Raw genomic sequence first — 22,765 nt, 5'->3', positions numbered from 1 at the left:
TTTTTATTTTTTCTTTAAAAAAAATTTTAATGTTTATATTTATATTTGAGACAGAGAGAGACAGAGCATGAGCAGGGGAAGGGCAGATAGACAGGGAGACACAGAATCCAAGCAGGCTCCAGGCTTTGAGCTGTCAGCACAGAGCCCGATGCGGGGCTTGAACTTGTCAACGGTGAGATCATGACCTGAGCCGAATTTGGACATTCAACCGACTGAACCACCCAGGCACACCTGTTTTTTTCTTTTAAACAATAAATAATACACTCTCTTTTGATCCTATGACCAATCAATGTAATAAAGCATGCCTGTTTTACAAAGGACAATTGAACAAAAATATTTTCCATGTATCTCTTCAATTACACGTTCTGACAACAAACTTTTGCAAGCTGATTGGTATAGAAGAGGATACATACAAAAAATCATCTTGCTTCTTGAGTGGTGCTAACAATCATACCATTACATCTAAACTGCTGTGGATAGTATGACTTGATTCTCCAGATGTTAAGCTTTTGCATAGCACAAGATGAGGTAATTTGACCTCCTGTTGAACTTGGCGCCTCATTTCCATTCTAGGTCTGTTTGAATTCTTTCCTCATTAGCTTGCTGCATTTGAGTATGTTACTGCACATTCATTTTCATGATGTCATATCAAAATTCCAATTTATTTTAAAAAAATTTTTAATTGTTTATTATTTTTGAGAGAGACAGAGACAGAGAGCAAGAAGGGAAGGGGCAGAGAGAGAGGGAGACACAGAATAGGAAGCAGGCTCCAGGCTCTGAGCTCTCAGCACAGAGCCTGACACGGGGCTCAAACTCACAGACCGTGAGATCATGACCTGAGCTGTAGTCGGCTGCCCAACTGACTGAACCATCCAGGTGCCCCCTCAAAATCCCAATTTATTAAGTAAATTAAGAAACTCAAGTTTTAGGGGGGCCTGGGTGGCTCAGTTGGTTAAGCATCCGACTCTTGATTTTGCCCCAGGTCAAGATCTCACAGTTCTCTGTGAGATCGAGCCCCACCCTGGATTCTATGCTAACAGTGTGGAGCCTGCTTGGGATTCTCTCTTTCCCTCTCTTTCTGTCTCTCCCCGTTCACATGTGCTCGCTCTCTCTTCCTCTCTCTCTCAGAATAAATAAGTAAACATTAAAAAAATTTTTTTAAACATTTTTATTTATTTTTGAGACCGAGAGAGACAAAGCATGAACAGGGGAGGGGCAGAGAGAGAGGGAGACACAGAATCTGAAACAGGCTCCAGCTCTGAGCTGTCAGCACAGAGCCCAACGCAGGGCTTGAACTCACAGACTGTGATATCATGACCTAAGCTGAAGTTGGACGCCCAACCGACTGGGCCACCCAGGCACCCCTAAATAAGTAAACATTTTAAAAAAAGAAACTAAAGTTTTAGTCCATGAAAATTTCTTTCAGTTTTGAATATCATTGCAAATATCAAGACTTATCCTTATAATTGACCGAAATAAATCATTTAAGTATAATAACAGATATGTTGCCATTTGGGTATTAAGATGTGCCAGCTCAAGTGTGGCTAGTTATATCTATTAACACATAAAAGTAAAATGCTATCTCTTCAAATGATTAGGTGATATTAAGCTGATTATAAACAACAGTGCAAATATGCAGGCACTGGAGTTGGTGGCAGTTTGTGGGTAGTAAGTGGTCATTCAGATTGGCTCAGAATATGCCTATGTGGTTTTCTTTGAGAGTATCAACCATATGAAAATAAAGGTATTTGTGGATACACCTACCTCCCCCCCAATTATGTGTAAGTGAACATTCACAGTTTGAAAACCACTGTGCACTATGTTTTTATGTTCCTGCATATGGGGTATAAAGGCAATCAGGATCAGGGGCAAGAAGGAAAGGATTGCTGGAGTAAAGAATTTACAGAGTTTCTGTCTGTGACTGGTAAGAAAGTTGGTGTTAAGAATAGGCTACTGTGGTCTATGTGGGCTTCTTCCTCCCCAGTCCCCAAGCCAAGGAGATATTTCTCCCTTCTTCAGACAGACTTAGACTAAATTCTTTCTGTGCATGTCTAGGCCCTAAAAGATTAACGTCAACCTTCCAAGTTACCACTCCACTAGTTTGTACTGTGGCTTGAGGTCCTTGATTCCTGTTCCAAGGTATACTCAGTTACTATAAAAGGTAGGAGGGAAATCCATAATGGTGGTTGTATGGTATGCAGTGGCCTCATAAATGTGTCACCCTGCCGTATACCTCACCCAGGGGGCACGAGTGCCAGAAACGTGTTTTGTTTCTAGACCTTTTCTTGGGATTCAATATGGGTTTATTCCATTGGGGGAAAAAAAAAGTGTCCTCTTAAAATACTACTTTTTCAGAGTAACCAATAGTTAAGGAAAATTACAAAAGGTTAATTTTCCCTTTTTTCTCTCCTTCCCTCCTTTCTTTCCCCTCTCCTCTCCTAGTCCTCCTTTTTCTTCCTTCTTCATTTTTCTGAAAGATACCCTTTAGGTTACCTCCTTTAACTTGGAAGTATAAAACAGACATTTCCAGGTCAATAAATCTCACTGGGCAGAGCTGTTGCTAGACAAGGATCTGCAAGACTCCCAGAACTGTGCTCGCCATACTAGACATCTGCTAAGAAGCTTAAATCAGTAATATATTAATAAACACTGAGCCTTAAAGAATTCCAATTAATAAATATAGAGTGAATGAGGGAAATATAAAGCCACCATTAGGCAAATACCACAGTAATAACTGTTGCAGGCAAGATCCATTGATGGATAAAATTGGTGGGTGAAAGTTGGAATAGAAGCAGGTTATTAGTAAAATCTGAAAGTATGTCCCCCATTCTATTTTTCAATTATAAAGAGAAGATAGTAACTTGCAATGGAGGAACCCAATATATGCCACAGTAACCAAGTGGCCAAGATTAATGCCACTGGCACGGAGACATACCAATATCATATACCTCTTGTTATGATGCACTGAGAAGGACACATCAATTTTTCAATTTTAAGTCAAAAAGGCTTAAAAACCTCTGTTTAATCATGAGAAAACACCCAATAAATCCAAATTGAGGAACATTTTACAAAATACCTAGTACTCATTTAAAAAGTCAAGGTCATGAAAGATAAGGATAGCCTGAACAACGGTCACAGTTGGCGGAAACTAAGGAGACAACCAAATGCATACGGGATCCTGAATCGAACCTGGAGCAGCAAAAGGACAGTAAGAGAAAAACTAAATAAATTCAACTAAGATCTATAGTTCAGTCAATAGTATTGTACAACTATTCACTTTCTGGTTTTGATTATTGTGCAATGGTTATACACCATATTAACAGTAAAAGAAGGTGGGTGAAGGGTATATGGAAATTCTCTGTACTGTTTTTGCAACTTTCTGGTAAATCTAAAATTATTTCAAAATAAAAAGTTAAAAACAAAAGAAAAAAAATACTCAGAACAGAGAGTCTTTCTTGAGAAGGGAAGAAAAAATTCAATCTTTAGGACCATCTTTAAAGTGTCAGGCAGGTTGAGGAGATAAAGATCTTTGAGAACACTTGTATATTTAGTTTGTGTGAAGATGTGTGAGGAATTGTACTGATTTGATTTTGTCCTCCCTTTCCCATTTTTCTGCCAAAATAGCCTGTTTTTCCTTGATAAGTGTGATTTGAAAATTGTGTTGTATTTTACAGTTGTCATTATAAAATTCTGAACACACAATTTTTCCCGTTGGGAACTCATCTCAAACTTTTATAGGGAAATAAAATGAGTTTTGCTTCCCACAGTTATCTGTGGTAGTCTGCTTTTAGTGACTATATCTCATCTTTTAAATGAGTCACAGTTGCATCCAAATCTGATAAAATTAATCAATCAGCAAATGCCCACTTACCACTTGCTGATAACTCAGAACATAGCTGCAGTCCTCAGTAAGTTCACAATCTCCTTGGAGAAACAAGGTGAACACAGAGAAAGCAGGGAAAAACCCTCAATGAAGCCCTGAGTAAGGTTGTAGTAGAGAATTTAAGTGCTGTGTGAGGAGAGGTGGTCAGAGGGTTGGAATGGTCACAATAACTTTCCTACAAAAGAAATTATTTCAATATCCAAACATCAATTCGTACAGATCAAGTATATACAATTTTTATATGTCAAAGATATCTCAATAGAGCTGTTAATAAAAAGGCATGATTTGATCTCAATCTTGAATTGTGGGCAGAATTCCATAGATGGTAGAGAAGGGAAGGATTTCAGACAGGGAGAGAATAAGCCAGCAAGCCACCACTTGAGTGATCAATGACAAGCACAGCCTGTCTGGAGTGGGCAGTGGATGTTGACCTGAGGTTTGGTGAGTAGCCAACAGTAGGGGAAGGAGGAGGACTGGATTATGTAGATTCTCGAAAACCAGGTCAAGAATATTAGATTACAAGCCTATAGCAGATAATAGAGAATCTTTGCACATTTGGGAACACAGAGTCTGTCGTAACGATCCAGATGGGACCTGAGGCCTCGCTAGGTTTGCATGTCGATAGTGGGGATGGAGAATGGACCTAGAATATCATAGGAAACATTCAAGATTTGATAAATGTGAGGGAAATGGAGAGGAGTCATAGAAGACTTGAAAATTAGGCTCAGGTAGGTGGATGTCAGTACTATTGACAACAGGAAATTCAGGAGGCAAATAATTCAGAGGGCAAAGGACATCATTTTGGTGTAAAGTCTGACATATTGTAAGAGAGTCAAATGAAAATGTTTTGGTAATAGTTTTATAAACTCATTCATTCATTAAAAAAACTATCATGTGCTTTGTGCCAGGATTTATGTTAGGTGCTGGACATTTTATTCTAAGGGAGTCTGGTAGAGACAGATATACATGCTGTGATTGTAGAGAGGATGAAAAGGCTCTAGGGGCATCAAGGAAGGGCAAGTTTCTCAAGGTGTTGGGAATACGGGACGACAGGTCAGACAAAATATGGAGGATCTGAAAATGTTAAAGTCATCTGCAAGAAGTGATAAGTAGAAGCCTTGATTGGCTAGATCCAATTTTAATGAGGTCAAAGTGTGAGTCCTGCTGTGACACAGAGAAAATAAGAGAAAGTTGAGTGTCAGTGACAGGGAGAGAGTACTGGAAAAGTTCCTGAGAATATGTAGTGGTGTCACAGACACTAAAGAGAGAGTTTCAAGGAGTTTTCCAGTTGTTCAGATTTTGAAACAGCTTTGAGCTTTGAGGGGATAGTTTCAGCAGAGCTCAAATAGCAGAAGTTGGAGAGGAACTAGAGAGGAAGTGAAAGCATTAAGCACTTATGTGAAAAGTATGGTAATAAAAGAAACCTAAAAAATAGGGAGATAACCAGAAAGAGCACAAAGAGAGAGTGAAGTAAAAACTCCTCCGTTCACTCCATTAAAAAAAAAATGTTGATTTGGTTGCCAGGCACAGTGATGGGTGCTTCATATATATTTTCTCTTTTAGTCCTCACAACTTCTTGAGTGGGTAGTGTCTCTTCAGCAAACATTTATTGAGGGCTACTTGGTGCCAGGTAGTGTCTCCTGTGACACGGATATAATAGTGGACAAAAGTAGACAGAGTTCCTGCCCCCTTGGCACTTACTGTCTAAGGGGGGAACTGACATTAAATAAATCATGTCACATGGTATGAAAAGTTGAAAAAGAAACAAGGTGTACTTGCTATGGGACTTGTAATCAAACAGGGCTGTGTTCCAGTTCACCTTTGTACTGTGAACAAAAATTTTGCTAAACAAATTAATAAAGGAAAGGCCATGACACATCTTTATGAAAAATGCTCTAACTTGCAGAGAAGTGTGCAAATGAGCACACTGGGTTTGCTGTAACTCTGATTGTGGGCACTGATGTTAGGTGAATTCAAGTGGAAACTTGTTCTGCTGCCCTCCTGAATCTTCTGACTCATCTGAGGCAACGTATCAAAGTCAAGAATTATGCTCTGTGTGTGCTCTGAAAGAGTGGAGCTGGTGTTTAGCATTGAGCCTGGGAACCGGGATCAGGTTGACCAAATGTCCCCTCCACCCCAGCCTCCCAGGGGCAGTGTGAAATTTAGAACCCCAGACATGCCTCACCAAGAGTGGAGACCATGGGGTTTCCAGACAGCATTCCCCCTCCAGCTTCTGGTGTTTCTCACTGGGTCTTGACACCCTATTTCTGTTCTCCTGGTTCCTGATTATTATTTGTTTTTGCCCAGATCTTGATCTTGGTTTTTCACTCTGGCCCAGTAGACTGAGATCACCTCTGACTGATTTCTTGTCTTTTCTAAGTTGGTTTCTGTCTCTGGAAGAGTCCGGCTCCCACCACCCTGATAGATTGCATCCTTTTTTCTCCTGCTTCCCATCTGGGAATTTAGAGGATATATGACCATCTTTAAATCAACTTTTTAGCTCCGTTTGAGTGTCCCATTATGATAATTAACCCAGAGTCAACCCAGGCTTTGAAGAGGTGAGAAGCAACCATGTCCTCCTTGACATTTCTTCCCTGAGCTTCTCGATGCTTTCAGGTGCTACAGGTAAATGTATCTTATAAGGCTTGTATCTTTGCATGTCTGTGGAATAAAGTCACCGTCATGGTCAGGTTGAAAGTTATTCATTATTATTATTAATCTGAAAAATATGGCTGTTAAATAAAAGGCATGATCACTAAACCAGAAATAAGTAAAAACAGGATTACAGTGAAGTCCCTTTTTATTCTCTCTGATCAGCGTGCTTTCCTATCGGCCCAACCATCCCTAAACTGGGGCTCAGAGTGTATACGTGGAACCAATCTTTATTTGTCTGAAACTCACCAAACTACAGCATCTTTTCCTTCACGTCTTCATGGAGTTACCGGCTCATTACCTTTGATTTATTGGAGATTCTGAAGCTCTTGGCTGTAAGCGGAACAATTTTCCTCACTTTCTGGTGCCCTGAAATATTTTCTCCTTTCTGAATCAAGAATTTTATTAAATCTTTCCCTCCCTCTCTACTCTAAGAACCCAGAACATCACCTGGAAATGACATTTTAAGCCTTTTGTATGTAAAGCAAATTACCACAATTATGATAGGAATGCACTTTAGTCTTGCATGTAACTTAATGGTGTGGGTTTTCTTCTTTCTGAGTTTTGGGGAGGGGTTGTCACTCCATTTATAAAATAATGTATTTTGGGGTCCAAGCAATATAGCCAACTAGAATGGAAGAATTTTTATATTAGAAAACAAGCTGATTTTAATTGCTGATTTTAATGTGGCCCAATTGCTATTTATTCTTTAATATGTAACTCAGATATGATCTCAGGTAGAAAGCCTCTGAATTTTCCCACCTCCACCCGAAGACACTGGCTGGACAAACCAGGATGTATGATTACCCTCTATAAAATTCTGTCTAAATCTCAAAGTGCTTACCACATTGATTGATCTCTGGTAATCACACAGAATCAATAAATAATAGAATGCAATATGGTGAATGGGGATGGTTGATACAGATGTTCAGAAGAAGATACCATTTCATCCAATGGTTAACCACATTTTCTCCGCTGCAGACTGCCTCAATTCAAATTCCAGCTCTCTCATTGACTGTGTAACCTTAAACAAGTCACTTAAACAGCCTGTGCCCCAGTTTCATCCATCTGTAGAATGGGGATAATAATAATATCTACCTAAATGGATTGCTGGGAGGAGTAAGTGAATTAAGTGCCTGACACATAGTACATGCTGCACAAAGGTTATCATTTATTATTATGGCATGCGGTTGACCTCTCCTAGTAGAAGAGATAGATTTGAACTGGAGCTGAAGGGTAAGTGTGACTGGGTAAAGACAACTATGTGCCAGTATGTGTGTACGCATTTTTATATGGCTATAAAGATTAGCAGTAAGGTGGTGTAAATAGCTGTTTTCATTTTATTTCCACTGGTTTCCATCCAGTGTATTTTTTTAATGTTTATTTATTTTTGACAGAGAAAGAGACAGAGTGTGAGTGGGAGAGGGGTAGAGAGAGAGGGAGACACAGAATCTGAAGCAGGTGCCAGACTCTGAGCTGTCAGCACAGAGCCCTACGTGGGGCTTGAACTCACGAACCGTGGGATCATGACCTGAGCCGAAGTCGGATGCTTAATTGACTGAGCCACCCAGGCGCCCCTCCATCCATTTTAGAGTTGGGAAAGTAATTCTCTGGTGTTTGGCCCAGTGGAACTTTAGCTTCACTTTCCTTCTTCTGACCTCGTGATAGACACTGATATGTTGATAATGGATTTCTTTCCAGTGAGCTGATACAGCCTCAGAATGCTTCTCAATGCCCTCTCCAGGAAGGCCCTGCCAGTGCCTGAAGAACCAAAAAAGACAAAAAACATATATGCCATCCCCAGGTGAGTCCCTCATTTCACAGCAGAGAAACCTGGAGCATAGAGGAAAGTGACCTGCCTAAGGTGACACACAGCTACCAGAGCAAGGACTAGAACTTGGGCTTTTCTACTCTCTGGTTGGTATTTATCCTTTCACCATCCACGACTCGTGTTTATTTTTCAATTACACATTTTCACTTGGTTAACTTAGTTTCTAATTAAAATGGCTTCTGTTACCACCCACACTGCTATAGCTTTAGGTGGTTTAAAAATGTGTGTGTGTATAATTGTCAAGAGCTCGTAAATAGCAGAAGTAAAACCAGGAATCACCTAAGTAGTAACCATTAAAGTTTATTGTGCACACACCAGAAAGACAGTCCTCAAACTGAGAACCCTCAAACCAAAATATGGAATGAGACTCAGACGTGTATCGTTATAAAGCAATTTATATTGTAGAAAGGCAGTGACTATTTATTCTTCAACAGTGATTGGTTTATAATATTATAATTTTCTTAAATGATAAGGAATTGGTTAGTGGTTACCTCATATCAACTTTGGGAAACTTGTTTATGATTTCCACAGGCATAAGCAAGAAATGACCTGGTCAAGTTAGTCTTGCCAAAAAAAAAGCTAAATTGAGCTTTGCTTATATTACTCAACTGGTTTTGTCTGCTCAGAGAATTTTCAAGGCTGGTCTCTGTTTGTTTTTGATGTTTAACAACATCTTATATTATGTGTATATTACATGAAAGACGGGTAACTACAAGTAATTGAAAACAAAAGGAAGCCAAGGTACCATCATTCATCCACATGATGCCTTGATGCCTTCCAACGTTCTGGTGAAATGTCTAAGCCTTGCTCCACCCTCTGCTGCAGTGTTGATGGCACTATCTATCTGGCTTAACCAAATTCTTGTGACATGATCCTGTACTCAGGTTGCAAATGAAAAAGCTCCACCAAGCCCATCAGTGGCAGATTGAGTGTACTTAGAGCTTCAAGCCTCTAAGCATAAATTGTGATCTTTTACTGCTTCTAAATTATGCATGATGAAATGATTGAAGACATCATTATGTGGAACCAAACCCGGTGGGGAGTGTGATGTTCTTAACTATTTCGCACTTCGAGCTCTAAAGGGAGTGTTAAGTACTTTTACAGAAAAACTGTAGGGAAGTAGTATTTGTTGCGATTCAAGCTGTATCTAGAGAAACAGTGGAGCCTTGACCCTATCACAGACATATTCAGGAACCCGGCAAGTGGGAGAGAGTAATGGAGAATCCGGATCTAAATTGGATTTTAGTGACTTAATTAGCACTTCATGATGACCTGGTAAAGTGGTCCTTAGTCTGGGCTGCATATGAGAATCACCTGGGGAGCTTTTTAAACTCTCAGGCTGGGGCTCCTTCCAGGGATTTTGATTTAATTTTGGGGGTGGGGCCAGACACCGGTGGTTTTTAGAGTTCCCAAATGATTCTAATGTATAGCCACAGATGAGAACCAATGGTGTAGTACTTGAGGAGGAAATTCATCAATTAACCTTTAAAAACCCTCTATCTTTTAGCAATGCGCATGCGGGGATTGCCACGAGAGGAAATGTAGGAGCAGAAGATGAGCAACAGGTAGGAGAATATAAGGAAGGGTCAGTAATTCCTCAAAACCTTCACCTCCTTATTCAGAGTTTAAAACTCTCCCTTACCCTATGACCCAGCAGTAGCACTGCTAGGAATTTATCCAAGGGATACAGGAGTACTGATGCATAGGGCCACTTGTACCCCAATGTTCATAGCAGCACTCTCAACAATAGCCAAATTATGGAAAGAGCCTAAATGTCCATCAACTGATGAATGGATAAAGAAATTGTGGTTTATATACACAATGGAATATTATGTGGCAATGAGAAAAAATGAAATATGGCCTTTTGTAGCAACATGGATGGAACTGGAGAGTGTGATGCTAAGTGAAATAAGCCATACAGAGAAAGACAGATACCATATGGTTTCACTCTTATGTGGATCCTGAGAAACTTAACAGGAACCCATGGGGGAGGGGAAGGAAAAAAAAAAAAGAGGTTAGAATGGGAGAGAGCCAAAGCATAAGAGACTGTTAAAAACTGAGAACAAACTGAGGGTTGATGGGGGGTGGGAGGGAGAAGAGGGTGGGTGATGGGTATCGAGGAGGGCACCTTTTGGGATGAGCACTGGGTGTTGTATGGAAACCAATTTGTCAATAAATTTCATAAAAAAACAAAAACAAAACAAAACAAAAAACAAAAAAACTCTCCCTTATAGGGGCACCTGGGGTGGTTCAGTCGGTTGAGCATCCGACTCTTGGTTTCTGCTGGGGACATGATCCCCCAGGTCATGGGATCTAGCTGGAGTCATGGGATCCAGCCTGGGATGGAGCCTGTTTGGGATTCTTTCTTTCTCTCCCTCTGCCCTTCTCTCCTGCTCAAGTGCACATGCATGTTCTCTCTCAAAAAAATTTTTTTTTAAAAAAGAAACTCTCTTTATATGTGAATCACTCAATACAAACTCTAATGACAAATCATATCTGGAATATTACTCTATGCCTTTCAACCTGGAATTGTAAAAAGGACTTATTTATTCATCAGTTCATTCAATGAGCTTTTACAAAATTACATGAGGAAAACCACAACAACATCAACAAAAACCAAACACACACGCAAAACACGTGGTCTGTGCTCTCCAGAAGCAACACCCACATACCTCTGTGGGAACTGACATAGGAGAGGCATGGAATATGCATATGTGAGTAATGGACTTTCCTTTTTCCCCTCTCCTTTGGAGCCATTTACTTTCTCTGGCTCGAAGAAATACAATTCAGGGCTAGGAGGTTGGTAGTGCCTTTGCATAATAAGGTGCACAAGATAAGCTACCAGAGGTTACATTGACAGCTGATTTTTTGGACACTTTGTCTATTGGCTAGACCAATAGACATGAATCGCTTCTCTCTTTTTGGATTCTCCTCAGAGCCGCCCTGCCCATCCCCAGTCCGTTGTGTTCATCCAGTGGTGAAAATGGAGGTTGCTGAGAATGACAGTAAACCTTCCTGGGGCTCCAAGTAGGCGTAGGCAGGAGGACCTTGAGAAGGTCTGGGAGGTGATGGGGAAGGTCTGTGCAGTAGGGGTGGCTACTGAAATGCAAGATGCAAGCTGAATCCCCCAGGAAGGCCTCTCCTATAAACCCACCATCCATTCAATGAACTAGATTTTCTCAATTGAATCTAAGGTAAAGGACTGCCCGATTACTCTTTGGGATTTTGTGTGTTTGTTTGCTTGTTTGTTTTTATGTATGGATTATATTACCTTTCTCCCACAACAATGATGGTCAGTGCTAAGGTTACAGAGACCATAGAATTTCAGGGAAATTCTGAATTTCCTATCAACAACCAGGGGATGGGGTGCCTGGGCGGCTCAGTCAGTTTAGTGTCCGACTTTGGCTCAGGCCGTGATCTCACAGTTTGTGGGTTCAAGCCCCACATTGGGCTCTGTGCTGACAACTTGGGGCATGGAGCCTGCTTTCGATTCTGTGTCTCTCCCTTTCTATGCCCCTCCCCTGCTTGTATTCTGTCTCTGTCTCTCTCAAAAAATAAATATTTAAAAAATTTAAAAAATAACCAGGGGAAGCTTCAAGAAGCAGAAATATTGAGTCACTAGAATTTCATGGACTATAGACTTTAATTTGAAGAATCCCTGGAGAGACCCAACTCCATTCTCTAATTTTCTAAGGAGGTTATTGAACTTTGAAAAATAGTGACACAATAGGCCTGGGATAGGGTGAGGCAGAGTGAAACTTAGAAGCCAGGCGATAGAGGAGGGAAGACATAAGTCCCACTGGAGGATGGAGAGAGGATCAATTGCCTGATTATTCAGAAGACTTATTTTAACTGAGGGAAAAGGAGAATTATTGTGACAAAAGAAACAAATATTAATATGAACAAGATGTAAAACATTTGGATATTGCTCATGTTAGGAAAAAATATGAGATCAGGGAAGTTCTTTGAGGAATGAGGACAGAGAAGGATTGCACTTTGCTTGGAAGTGAGACTTTCCCAGTATAAACTTAAAGAACAAAAGGATAAACCTTCTTGCCTCCCCTTCCCTCCCCCCAATCTCTCTCTCTCTCCTTCCTCTTTGTCCGTTTTGATCAGGTCGGTGTCATCCAGGGACTTTACTGGCTGCTCGGTGTGGGTGTGGCTTTGGCAGGTGGAGGCTGGGAGGGTGGAACCTGGGGTGCTCTCTTCTGTTTTGCAATCTCCCCTCCCCCATAATCAGACATCTGGGTTAAATGCTGCCTCTTTTAGGAACAAAAATACAATAATAAAAAGCAGCAATTTGAATTTTGAATTCCATCTGGAAATGATGAGAAGTGTGAATATTGTTAATGGAATACATCATCATTTTGTTCACAAAAAAGCTACAGAAATAGGCTTTGCCATAATAGTAAAGGCAACTGTCATTTTATTTTGGAACTCCTTCTGTACCCTATTTCTTTATAATTTCCAACCAAATAGCTAAAATTAAAAATTGGTCAGCCCAGTATGATAAGACCGCCATTAAATCTTCTCAGTACTATTACTTTCACTGTTGTCAGCATAATAATTCAGGAATGAATCAAAGAGACCCCAAGCCCTGAAGTTTTCTTTCAAAGCCTTTTCAACCTCTAGAATTAGTGTTGGGATAATTTAATCCCTTGGAAGACCATGCTACTGATTTTTTGGTTTTAGTCTGATGATGCAAAGTACCTAGAGAATAACATTCTGTTTCATGGTGGAAAATAGGAGTCCTTTCTTCCAATCAGAAGTATAGACTCTTGGTGTGCCTGGGTCGCTCAGTTGGTTAAGCATCTGACTCTTGGCTTCGGCGGACGTCATGATCTCATGGCTTGTGTGATTGAGCCCCGTGTTGGGCTCCATGTCAACAGCGTGGAGCCTGCTTGAGATTCTCTGTCCCTCTTTCTGCCCCTCTCCCCTGTTCATGGTCTCTCTCTCTGTCTCAAAATAAATAAACTTAAAAATAAAAAGGATAAGGATTCTTGATGAGATATAGTGAAACTTTAAAAGCTGGAAAAAATAGTAAAAATACATGAACTTGGTTTCCTTCAGTCTCTCTTAGGACAGTTTATCATTTCCGGAAATTACCAAAATGAGAAGGAAGTTTCTGTTGGATAGGTTAGATGTTTAAAGAAAAAGGTCTTGAGGGGCACCTGGGTGGCTCAGGTTGGTTGAGCGTCCAACTTTGGCTCAGGTCATGATCTCACATTGGTGGGTTCAAGCCCTGTAAGGGGCTCTGTGCTGACAGCTCAGATCCTGGAGCCTGCTTTGGATTCTGTGTCTCTGTATCTCTGCCCCTCCCCTGCTCATGCTCTGTCTCTGTCTCTCAAAAAGTAAAATTAAACATTTAAAAAATTTTTTTAAAAAGGAAGAAAAATGTCGTGAGTATTTCATGGAATTACTCCTTTGATCCAACCTATAATCAAGGCATGTTGACTTTTTAGCTACAAAATACATGTGAAATCAGACCATCTGTCTCTCTGCTTCTGATGCTTCCACCTAGTCCAGCTCTCTCCTGCATGGGGTATCCCGGCTCTGACCCCTGCCCATCCCATCTGCCCTCACACAGCAGCCAGGTGTCCCCATCTTACAAGGTAAGATCACCTCTTTCCCACATCGTCCCCCTGCTTAACCTCCTACAGTAAGAGAAGTTTGGATTTAAGTCTCACTGGGTCCCCCAATTGCTCTACCTGCCTCGACCCTCTGTTTTCTTCCTCTCTAGCACTCTGCTGTTCCTTTCATAAGACCTTTCCACAACTCGTAAATATTTTGTTTGCTTATTTTTGTCTTTGTGTCATCTTGCCTACCAGATTGTATGATTCATGAATTTGGGGATGTTACTGTTTCTGTCTCATTTATCTTTGTTTCCTAGTGGCAAGCTCAACAACTAGCACATGGTAGACTTGTCCTCCAATGTTTTCTCAATAAAAACTTTCAAACATGCAGTAAAGTTGAGAGAATTTTACAACAAACATGTGAATACCTACCACCTAGTTTCTACGATGCTTTCTTCATAGAATATCTATCCATCTTGCCATTTCTCTATCAGTACACGGTTGGCTTTTAATACACTTGTTGAATGAAGAAATAAACGAATGAGTGTTACTCTTTTGGTTGATAGAAGGAAATTGTCCATTCTGAGGTTGGCCCAATACAAATACTGAGTTTCCTTGTTTCTATGTGGATACAGGATATGGGAAACTGTGTAATGTTCTCTAGGAGGTGTATCTGCTAAGCTCTGTATTACACACTGGGCTAGATACTGGGCATTCAGAAAGAATAAATTTCCTGCCTTCCAGGGGACACATGCTCTACTAGTGAGATAATCTAAATATGGTAATGATGGAAGAAGAAAGAAGTAGAAAATGTGAACTAGAGATTTTTTTTTTGTACACACAACTTACTAACAAAGACTGACCAGTATTATCTTGCTGTTAAAACTGCCTGATTTCTTAGCATTTCATATTTTTTTTGTTGCTCAAGTAGGTAAAAGCAATTGTTGACTTGGCCAATATCAGTGCAGGAACATTTTATGATTCCAAGTTTAGTGAGTGACAAACATAAGCCCATTTTAACCATGAAGCTTTTGGCTATTTTTTTTTTTTTTTTACAGTTCTGTGACCGCCATTGAAACATACATATAAAAGAAATAAAGAAAAAGCATATAAACAGTGTTTGTAAACTAGGTTAACGGTAGTCATGGTAAAGAGCATCTCTGTCTAGTCTAGAAAATTGACAAAGCAGACACGGCAGGTAGGGCTTTCTTGCCTTCTGCATGCAGATAGGTTTTTATCCAAACTGTTTGATTGTATTTGTTGGACTCTGTGTTTATCATTTTGATGCTCAGAGGAAATGCTTACCTTCAAAGTGACATCCTGGGGCAGTGCTTTGCAATATCTTTTATTAAGCTTTGCTGTGTCTATTCACAATTATTTTAACTCTTATTTTTAGAAGGAGGATTTTAAGAAGGTCAATGCAGTATCTTTGTAATTGAATTCCAAGAGTACTTAGTAGGGGTCCATGTATATAAGGGTGTTAAATCATTGTGAACTGGGAATGTGTCCAAGTTCATGCTTAACTGAGAATCCTCTGTTAAATATTTAAAAGTGAAAGCAATCTTTCAAAATAGGCAGATGGGCCTGGACAGCATAGAAATGGGTGAACACAGCACTTGGGTAACAGCAAAGGTGGAAGCTGGGACTTGGGCCTGTTGTTCCTCTGACCTCAGCTGTCTCCTCATACCCTTGCCCCTTTAAATTGATGTGGTTTTGCTTTCTGACATGTTGGTGACCCTATCCCATCAACTTTCATTTGCTCACATTATCCTCCCATGGGCTTGCATGTGGCAAATATTTCAGGGCCCTGTGCGGTCCTGGATTTGCTTTCTTGCTTTGCCACTAGTAGATAAAGGATCTTAAACATGAATCTCATCTTTGCCAAGTTCTACTTTCCTTACCTGTAACTGAGAGACCTTAGTACCCACTTCAACATGTAAAATGTGTTCACTATGGAGAAGGCTCTTGATAGATGTTAGTTTTATCCTACTGTTTTAAGATCAGTTGCCACAATGGATTAGTAAGAAACAGGAAGTCTGGGAACAAATGAGGACAGAAGCACCTGGATATTTAGTGTAATATGAGGAAAAAGCAAATCTGGAGGTGAATATTTTATTTACAAAATTAAACCTAATTTTATTTTGCAAAAATCAACAGTACATGTTCAGATCTGGTTTATCTTCAAAACACGTTTTTGTTTTTTAACAAACATGCATGTTAATTTGGCATGCCAAACGTCTTTCTCTCTGGGCTTCCTGGGAATGTTTTCTTTTTTTTTCTCCCCCATAATACAAACATAGGTGCAAATATTGTCCAAAAACTATTTCCATTTTTACCCTCCAGAATTACTAACCTTACTGGTTATTGGAAGGAAAGACAAACTATAAGGTTTGGCCTTTGGCATTCACATCTGATTCAGCAGTAGACTTAAAAACTTGTATTTGTTTTTGAGATAAACACTTTGAAGGAAATTGAATAAATCTTGTTTTTGCTCTGCAAAGGAGTCACTATATCAAAGCATTTAACTGGAGCTGTCGAGTTCCTGCTGGTAGAATATTACTTCCAGTCTATTTATTAGCGTTTCTTCCTGTAGCCCAATACGTGCTTCCCCCCAACCCTCCACTGAGTGAAATCACAGAAAGAAAGCAGTTTCTTTTCCCTCCCCCTTCTCCCCCTGGCTCCCCAGCATCACGCAAGGCCAGGCAGCATCGCAAGTCACAATATCTAAATTTACTTTGATTATGTTTTGTTCCTTACACTTAACATTTTTGTGTCATAATACTTACTGGGTTATCTAAAATCAACATTGTTGATTTTAACCTGTTATAAATCCAGACTTTTAGAAGGCATTTGAAATAATTCATGAACCGTGTCTGAAAAGAGATAATTGCCTCCAGCCTATTCTTTTGCACTTGAAGTAAAAGAATTTTAGTTATCAGCAGTTTACTAGAAAATAAGACTTTAGGGGGCCCATATAATTTATTCATATCTTTTCATATGTTGTAAACAAGGATAGGATACTTTTGACAGGAGCTTATGAACAGATTTTTAAAAATAGACCCTTTAGTACAGAACAAGTATCAAGGGAGTATTTTAAATATGATTCTGGTAGGTCTCTTAGGAGCCAACTTCCCAGAAAAATTTTATATGAAATTTCTGATTAAAAAAAAAAAAATCTGAAGTTGTAGATTTAAGTTGAGAGAATACGGCTGGTATGTGAGGTAAGGTCTTTGTGTTATCCATGGTCCGATGCACAATGCAGAATGTACAGAAGAACCTAAAGAGACACCTATCTCACATTTCAGGCAAGATACAAGAGTGCATAGAGAAGGGAGCTTTTCAGATCAGAGAGTGGAAGAAGACACAGTATTCATGTTAAGTTGGTAAGTTGTAAGCAACATTTACAGAGGCAATGCCAATTCACAGAATGCAACTAAGATCAATTAGAAATTGAACTGTGATAGCCACACATTTTGGAGAAAAATTCCCAAGCCAGACGAATGTGGATTGGGATAAAAACATAGGCGGTGTATACCACCATAGCAAAAATGGTTAGTAAGATCGTATTGAACATGGATCGCTCCCAGGGTTCCAAGACAGCACAGCAGCTAATGATTTGGTACTGATAGTAGAGCCAGGAGAAATAGTCCTTCACACGTCTGAAATCCATGGTCGGCTCCTTTCAAGCTGCAGAAAGTCTGTCCTGTTAACAGATGGGAAGAGAAATAAAATAAGGAACCAAACACAGAAGCTCCTTAGGTTTTCATGGTCTCCACACGTTAACACCTTTAAAAACATGTTAATGATCACTGAATGGATTAATATGAGTATTATATAGAAATAATACCCAATATGTTAATCATAGGAATTCATAATTTTGCCATTATGAATAATAATTAGTACTAGGATTAATGGCAACAATATTAGTAATGATAATATTTATCTAAAAATGATAATTGCTAGTAATAGTCTAGTGAAAATATCTAAAAATTGAGGCTAACCACATTTTCTTTAGCCATGTGTACAAAGAGTGAGAAGTGTGAACTTTCTATTTCCTACAGTATGTATTCTGGAAGAAGATTTAAAGAATGGTGTGCAGAAAAGAGTTAATATAGCAAGCCTGAGGCTGCTATCTTTAGAAGGATCTGCTTGCAAGTTTGGCCCTGGGCTGGCATCTGGGAACTTGGCTTTTGGAATGTTCTCTCCATTCCCTAATGGATAAGGATGATTCACTACGCCTAAACTGTGCAAATGACATAATTCATGGTGAACACCTACTTTATTCTGGAAGTCTGGAGTTTTGGTAATTGTCAGGCAAAGGATGTCCATGGAACAAGCCCCAGTGAAGACTTCAGTGCTGTGTCTCTAATGGGCTCCTCTGGGCAGAAATATTGCATGTGTATCACTGCACTTTTTGCTAGTGGAGAAAGAAGAGCATTTGGTCTGTCCACTCATGGGAGAGAGAGAGCATCAGAAGCCTCTAAATGAATTTTTTGGGATACTACCTGTATCTTTATTCCTTGCTGATACTGTTGTACATCTGTTCACTGTAATAATCCTTATCTGTGAGTATAAATATATATTGACTTCTGTGAGTCTTTCTGGTAGGTCACTGAACAGGTGGGTGGTCTTGGGGATCTCTAAAACAAACGGGAAGCCCAAAGTTGGATGGTCATTTGATTTTTGGGTAGAGAACTTATGAAAACCACATAAAAATGTTTTCTTGGTCTCACTGTGATTAGATGGATCACAGTTACAACTATATGCATCTAAAACCTCCTAGAAAGAAGGGCATCTATCATTTCTAAAAAAGATTCTTGGGAAGATTCTATAAAGTTTCATAGACATGATAGGTGTCTATGGTAATACAAGCTGACCTTTGTGCCTCTTCTGCTTACTCCTAAGAATATAACGGTGCCACATCATCTAATTCCACTTTGGGAACGCTTCCTATTAAAATCACAGTTAAATTTTTTAAAGATCATTTCTATCTTCTGACCTGAAAATGTCTCTTTTCTTTGATTCTTTTTCATGAAAGTATGATGTATTTGCTCCATAGGACTGTGGACTCCTCAGGCTATGGTCATAAGTAAATATGCGCTGAATGAGTGAATAAATGAATGACAAGCAACCAACTTAAAGAAAAATAATAGTTATAGATCACTCAGAGTCCCAACCTAAGTAGGATATAGTTAGCTATTGTTGACTTTCAACAGTTTGGCTTTGATAATAAGTAACTCTTTCTGATAAGTGTAATTTCTACAAAAAAAAAAAACAAACCCAAAAACCAAAAAACAAAAAACACCTGAAAATGAAAAGTCTTTGTGTTACCAGGTTGCAATTATCTGTAATAATGGCCAGGGTAATCCAAATAAATGGATGATACAAACTGAAGTCATTGCACTTATGAAAAGTCAGCCTCCCATCTTTCCTAAAAGCCAAAGTAAGAACTAAGTAATTGGATTTAAATGCCTTGTCCTGGTAGGTGGACCTTGGTAAGAGCTGACTTCCACATTATTTTTCATTCCTAGCTTTGGTTGCAGAGAAAGAGCAAAGGCCAATAGAATTAGGTCTTGGAGGAAATGAATGACCGAAGAAGTGGTAATTTCAGTGAGTGATATTATCCAAACAACCAACATTTTTCACTGATAGGCTGAAATGGAGAAAATGAGGAGGTATCACCATTTGAGCTGTTAGGGTGTCCCACTAGACAACTGTATATATTATATTTAAAACTCTATTCATGACTACCCATACTTGCTTCCTCTTCATTACCTAGATAGGATTCAGGGTGGCACCAGGTAACTGTTGGGGAGGGTGAGAATACCTTCATCAGGTATCATGTTCCAGGTTGTACTAGGAGAAGGTGGGAGAACAATGACTCAGACATAGGCATAGACCTATGGCATAGATCCCTTAGGAAACTTGGTCCGGTTGAGGAGACAGGTAGCAATCAAATAATATACACAAATATGTAATTTCCAACTACATTATGCCCTAAAGGAAAACAGCAGTGTATAAGGGGCTGTGGGAAACCTGATCCAGTCTCAGCATGTCTTGGAGGAAGAGATATTTGAGATGAGATTCAAGGGATGACTATAAGTCATACAGATAAAATGGGTAGTCAGGTGGGAGAATGGCCAAGATAGGGATCAAGTTGTGTTTGTGCCAAAGTTAAGGTGGGAAGAGGGTTGATGGATGTTTGTGGGAGGCAGGGAATGGAGCCATAGAGATCTGGGGATGGAGGATGGGAGTAGGAGAAAACTGAAGAGAAGGGAATGGCCAGAGTTAGGCAACCACTGCAGGGCCTAGGTGGATAAACTAAACATTTTGTCTTTATCCTATGAGTGAAGGGGTCTCTAAGGGTTAACAGGGGATTGCTGTGGTAGGTTTGAGAGAATGAGGAGTTAATTTCATATGGACACATGGCCTTCCCTGCATTCTAAAGCCAAGTTGAAATGAATTTGAAGCCCAGTGATTTCAGAAAACCTGTCTCTGTTCTCCCATGGGCGTTACTCATTCAGGATCAACCTTGTACTAAAAATCTGGTTAAAATATTCTTAATACTCTTTTCACTTTTATAAATGAGATAAATTACTCATTTACAAATTATTTATAGACATATCATTGACTTTTTCTCTCTACATTTTAGCTTTTAAAAATACACACAAGCCATAGCTTTGTTTTCTAAAATTAAATTTCTTGCTTGAGCAGCCCTGACGGATACCTTGACTGCAGTCTTGTGAGAGACCCTGAGCCAGAGTTGCTCAGCTAAGATGTGCTCAGATTCCAGAGCCACAGAAACTGTGAGACAGTCAATGTTTATTATTTTAAGCTGTAAAAAATCAATCAACCAGTCAATCAAACAATAGATCTAAAGCATACCAAATGCATTACACCAAAGGTGGACACCTGGTAGGACATTGATTACACATTGCTAACAGTTTAGAGAATTAAGATTTTAGAAGTTTTTTCTTGTCTTGCTAGTTTTTCCAGTCCTCTGTATAATTTTCTAACCCTCTCGGTAGCCATTCTGACATGTAAAAAATGCTTTTATTGTCATATGTCACTTCGGTCTCCTGAAGTTCTAAAAGTCAATAAAAGGCATTGATTTCTCCCCCCACTTGGATTATTTTTTCCCTTATTGATGAAAAGCAATTTTAAAGATTGTTTATTGTTTCTTAGGTAGAAAGATAACTATGTAAATTAGTCACGGGGATGAAAAGTACAGCATAGGAAAAATGGTCAATAATAATTGCAATAACTGTATGGTGACTACACTTATGTAGTGAGTGCTGTTAGTGTGCTGAATCACCATGTTGTACATCTGAAATTAATATAACATTGTATGTCACCTATATGTTATTTTTTAAAATATTTATTTATTTTGAGAGAGAGGGAGTTTGAGTGTGTGCAAGGGAGGGGTAGGGGGAGAGGAGAAAGAGAACCCCAAGCTTGTGTGCTGTCAGCACAGAGCCTGACACGGGGCTCGATCCCACGACTGTGAGATCATGACCTGAGCTTAAATCGAGAGTTGGATACTGAACCAACTGAGCTACCCAGTTGGATACTGAACCAACTATAATTTTAAAAAATTACTAATGCAGTTGAAAAAAAATGGCATTATAGTATATTCTAGAATCTGTGTGCATTTTTACAGAATAAAATGGGATAAAATTGTGTAAAACATTTAAAAAAAGAAAAGGTGAGAAGAGAGAGTGGGTTATTATTGGTAAACCATCTGCTACAATCTATTGTTGGAATATCACTATATTTAGGTTCTAGATTTGCTTAAGTAATATATGTCTACTTCCTTTTGATTCCATTTTTAAATTTCCTATGGGACTGCATCCAAGATTTAAAAAACCCACTTTTTAAGATGAGTAATGTGGGTAGAAGAATTCACTCATTCATCAACAAATGCATTTTGAGTACTACTGTGTGATTTCTTCTGAATAGTAATGGCTTCAGAAGGAATCTTTCCCCAAAATGGACCTGCAGACAGGAGATGCTCTTACAGGCAGCACGCTGAACCATGTAACAAACACACAATGGCTGAGGGGCCAGGAATGAGTACCACATGGGGGAAAGGACATGGAAAGATGCTAAGAAGGAAACTAGGAGAATAGGCTGAATTTGGGGAAATAAGATGGCAGAAATGCAATGAAACGAATTACCCATAGGTAACATAGAACTAGATGAGAGGAAACATCTTGAAGTCTTAATTTCTCACAATGAAGGGTGGAATTAGTTTGCTCACTTCCTTAACGACCTAATGCCCTATCCCAGTAAAGCTAAACTAAGAACTTAAAATGGTAACTCTGCTCAAGCACACAGTGAATCTCCTTGTTTTTGGTTAAGCGCTTTTGAAAGATGATTTCCATATATGGAAAAGAGGGAGGCAGTAGTTTGTTACCTTTAAAATAATTTTTCCCTCGGGGCTCCTGGGTGGCTCAGTTGGTTAAGCATCTGACTTCGGCTTGGCTCGGGTCATGACTCCCTTAATTTGTGAGTTTGAGCCCTGCATCTGGCTGGCTGCTGTCAGCACAGAACCCACTTTGGATTTGCTGTCCCCCCTCTCTCTCTGCCCCTCCCCCTCACTCTCTACCTCTCCCCGTTTGCATTCTCTCTCTCTCTCTCTCTCTCTCCCTCTCTCTCTCTCTCTTTCAAAAATAAACATACATTAAAACAATTTTGTTCCTCTAAACTTGATGATTTTAAAAACCTTCCTAGATCTTTAAGGAGGCTGTACTTTTAGGGGTAGCATTGCTTAAGCAGATAGTGATGTGGCTGCAGGGGCCTAGATGGGTGTGACCGACAGCTGAA

At 39.5% G+C, this 22,765-nt stretch overlaps 1 protein-coding gene across 1 annotated transcript in view; it reads right to left on the bottom strand.

Annotated features, from left to right (window-relative positions):
- Positions 1–16,035: 16,035 nt before the first annotated feature.
- Positions 16,036–22,765, bottom strand: part of SPTSSB (serine palmitoyltransferase small subunit B) — a 29,320-nt gene continuing 22,590 nt past the window's right edge. Inside the window, exon 3 of the mRNA XM_043594979.1 lies at positions 16,036–17,642. Coding sequence (XP_043450914.1) covers positions 17,379–17,609 — 231 coding nt within the window. The 5' untranslated portion in view covers positions 17,610–17,642 and the 3' untranslated portion in view covers positions 16,036–17,378. The remainder of the gene's footprint in view (positions 17,643–22,765) is intronic.

The sequence above is a fragment of the Prionailurus bengalensis genome, chromosome C2 (assembly GCF_016509475.1).
Source record: "Prionailurus bengalensis isolate Pbe53 chromosome C2, Fcat_Pben_1.1_paternal_pri, whole genome shotgun sequence".
Taxonomy (NCBI): domain Eukaryota; kingdom Metazoa; phylum Chordata; class Mammalia; order Carnivora; family Felidae; genus Prionailurus; species Prionailurus bengalensis.
Note: the sequence above shows the minus strand (reverse complement) of the source record. Positions and strands in the feature narration are given on the sequence as shown.